Below are 3,613 nucleotides of genomic sequence, written 5' to 3'. Positions count from 1 at the left end.
TTTTGCATTTTATACTGAGATGATCAAAAACAGTTTACCTGTTATGAATATAAAGACAAACTTTACAAATTGAATGCGGTACTTGAAATATATATATATATATATATATATATATATATATATATATATATATATATATATATATAACTTGAGTAAATCTCTGGATAGAATTTTTTTTAAAGTTTGCTTGCTTAAACTGAAAATATCCATTTATATATTTTCTTGCCGGGATTGTCAGAAACCTTTAGGATCAATGAGGCACCACTTTCCTTTCAAACATCACTCAAACATGTTCAGACATGTCTGTAGTTTATTAAGGCTGCAGGATAGCAAGCATGAGTCCTAAAGTAAAGTACAGAAAAGTCACTGTTTCATTCATTTGATCTTTCAGTTTCACAGCGATTTAGAAATGCTGGCAGCCTTGAGGAAATGCCAGAACATATATGTTTTTATTTAAGGATATATATTCTGTAGAGGATAGAGATTCCAGTTTATAGTTATATAAGTAAATCTTGCTTACTGCTAAAGTGACTCTTAAGCATCATGAAACATATCCCCTGAAATGTATGTCTAACTCTTTTTTTTTCAAAATAGAGAATTAAAGAGGTGTTTTACTGCCATTTATCTCTCAGCGTATTCTCCTTTACAACAATTCTATCAGTGACTGCTTCAAAAAACATGTAGAAAAATGTTTCTTTATAAACTTCAAAGAAATTTGATTTTTATTGATGAATCCAAAGACACAAGAACCACAGTGCAAACTCCTAGTTAACTACACCTTTATTGTTTCTTGTCCAGTCATAGAGAGCTTTCAGATTCATCCCTGGTATATATCCGTTTACATCAAAGTACTGATTTCCAGCAGAAAGCCACACATGCTGCCAGTATCACCAATGATGCAACCAAACCCCAAGCATCAGGTGTGAACGAGACAGCAGGACAGTTTTTATCAGCAAAGTGAAATGCCTTCAGTCAGTTTACATTTTTCCCTTTAATAAAAGACTTCTCCTAAGGGCATCTATTGAGATGACTGACTTATTGAAGCTTAGCAGCTAATGCACATATTAGTCTAATATCTCTAGTCTCTCTGACCTAAAGGGGATGCCACTCAGGATTGGAATGTGTTTTACAATAGTCTCAGAAGTTTCCACAATGTTGGTATGTTTTCTCCAATCTCATGCATGGTATTATGTAGAGCGACAGCCCTGTTCGCAACGTCAAAGTTCAAGGCATTCATGCATTTGGCAATTTTTACTTCAATGAATTGTGGCATGAAGATGAAACCAGGAAAAGCACTTTGTGGTGGACGCTGATGCTGTCACAACGTAAAAGCATAACCAGCATCAATCATACAACAAAATGATTCAGAGGAACTCAAAACGCAGCATTTGTTCCTTCATTTGAGGGACATAAACTTTAAAATTTGACCAACTAGACTCGGGTAGAAATGTACAAATATAACCATAAAAAAATGACAAGTGATAATGTCCATAAAACTCTGATCTTAGGTTAATAAAAAGACTAAACTAATGCATTTGAAACAACGACATGAGCTTCTGCTGAGCTCCTACCGCTGATAAAGATGGCTTTGCTTACCTTTTGCTTATTTCAGATAAAGAAAAAATGCATTAAATATAACTCCTGTTACAGAAGCTCAGCAAATAGTCCTGTTAGATAGCATGAAGTTGCCACAGCTCAATCATACATTGCACATTTACAGGAGGCTGTGAGGTGCGCCACTGTTTCACTTTTACCATTATTAGCCGACAACGAGCATCATGAAATGAAATCACTAATTAAATGAAATGGTAACATTCTTTACAAAGCACCGACTGGCACCACTGAGGATCTAATGATACAGTCAAAACAAAGAAGGCTCATTAGTTACCATTTTGTTTCGTTTTTTAAGTTTTACATTAGCCAATTTTTGTGGAAAAGGTGGGATCTCTGCACAGTTTGACCACAGATGGAAGTAATCAATGTTTAAAACTATAGATTTAAATGTGTTTCTTGCTTCTGGGGAAAAAAACACACGTTTAACTCCCCAAATATATTTATCTGATGTTCTTCCATCAATGTCCAAACTTAGGAATGACCAGAGCTTACTGTATGTTCTGGACTATAACAGAAGCTATAAACTTCATATATTATCAGGAGAGGAAAGTAAATTAAGCATAACAATGCAATATTAATCAGTGAATATATTAATTCAGCATGTAATAAATTGTACTTTTTCTGAATAAAATCCATTATGTAAGCTGCTGAAATTTGCTTTGACTGTATCCCTGTAAGACAGCAAGATCATTTAAAAAAGCCACTGATAAAAAAAAAAAAAAAAGACAAAGTTGAAATTTTGAAACTCATACACTTGCCTTTCACAGCTATTGTTAACCTTCTATAAGGGAATGCACTGAAGAAACATGTTTTTAGAAAACATCCAAGTTAAAAAGAAGTGATACAATGCAGCATTTGGATATCAGAAATGTCTGGTTTGAGATGTAAAAAATAAAAAAAAACTGAGCAGGCAACCTATGCAAAACTGTAAGATTTACAATTTTTTTACTGACCCATTTGGAAACAAGTCACTGTGAAAGATAAGAGCAATCGTTTATGTAAGGCATTTCAAGTTGACAGAACTCCTTTGAGATTCCTTCTGAGAGGCCTTTAGTGGATAAATAAGGAAAGCCTTTGTCCATTTTCCAATTGTTTTCCATGTCCATGTCTGTTTTCCACAAACACATCCCACAGGGGAAGAGCTGGAAAGTGACACTGGATTATAATATTGTGGAAAGGGTCTCAGATCGTTGTAGGTGGGAACCTTCATCAATCACAAGCAGTCTTCATCACAACTAAGAGAAGACCAAGATGACGCTACATTCAGAGGTTCAGAAGGAGGAGACCCAAGAGGAGCATTGGGAGGACATTAAGAAATGGGGAACACCACGTAGCTCTGCCTGAAAGAGACAAATAAAAGCACATTTTTTAGAGAAATATACACTGGAAACCCTGAATGTATTGATTGAAGGGATGCATTATGTTCCATTACCAATATTTACATGAGCAAAATTCCTTTCAGTTACTTTACTTCACTTGTTCAGTTAATTATTTCTGTTATATTGATAATCATAGTTGTCTGTTTTTGTAAAAAGATATACAATGGACAGACAACTGCTAAGAATGCCATACATCTAAGGTTTTCTCTTATGCAACGTTCAGACCGCAAGCAGCAGTGGCAGCAGAGCAGCTGGTTTACATGCAAAGTTAATGGTGGACGTGCGTCAAGGCACAGCAAAGGGTCCTGTAGAGCAGCGGTCCCCAACCTTTTTTTGCGCCACAGACCGCTATATGTCAGACAAAATTTTCACAGACCGACCGGGGGGTGGGGGTAGAAGGGATTTTACGAACAAGTAAAATGATACGACTGACATAAAATCAAATACAAACAGCATAAAAATAAAACAACAATGACAGACGAAGTGTGCTCCTGATGTCCAGTCTGCTCCGTAGCTTTGTTTTGGTCGCTGTAACCGCAGAAAATCCCGCTTCACAAAGATAGGATGTTATAGATAGGATGAGTCTTGAACTGAATTAACCTGTGTCAAGAGGCACAGAT

The 3,613-nt window shown here is 35.8% G+C and overlaps 1 protein-coding gene across 6 annotated transcripts in view; it reads right to left on the bottom strand.

Moving 5' to 3' along the window:
• Positions 1 to 769: 769 nt before the first annotated feature.
• Positions 770 to 3,613, bottom strand: part of LOC107098116 (contactin-1a-like) — a 104,617-nt gene continuing 101,773 nt past the window's right edge. For all 6 annotated transcript variants that reach the window (XM_015395588.1, XM_015395589.1, XM_015395591.1 and 3 more), the window contains exon 24: positions 770 to 2,954. In XM_015395588.1, coding sequence (XP_015251074.1) covers positions 2,878 to 2,954 — 77 coding nt within the window. In that variant the 3' untranslated portion in view covers positions 770 to 2,877. The remainder of the gene's footprint in view (positions 2,955 to 3,613) is intronic.

Source organism: Cyprinodon variegatus, unplaced genomic scaffold (assembly GCF_000732505.1).
Source record: "Cyprinodon variegatus isolate N-32 unplaced genomic scaffold, C_variegatus-1.0 Scaffold748, whole genome shotgun sequence".
Lineage (NCBI taxonomy): Eukaryota > Metazoa > Chordata > Actinopteri > Cyprinodontiformes > Cyprinodontidae > Cyprinodon > Cyprinodon variegatus.
This window is presented reverse-complemented; position numbering and strand designations above follow the sequence as displayed.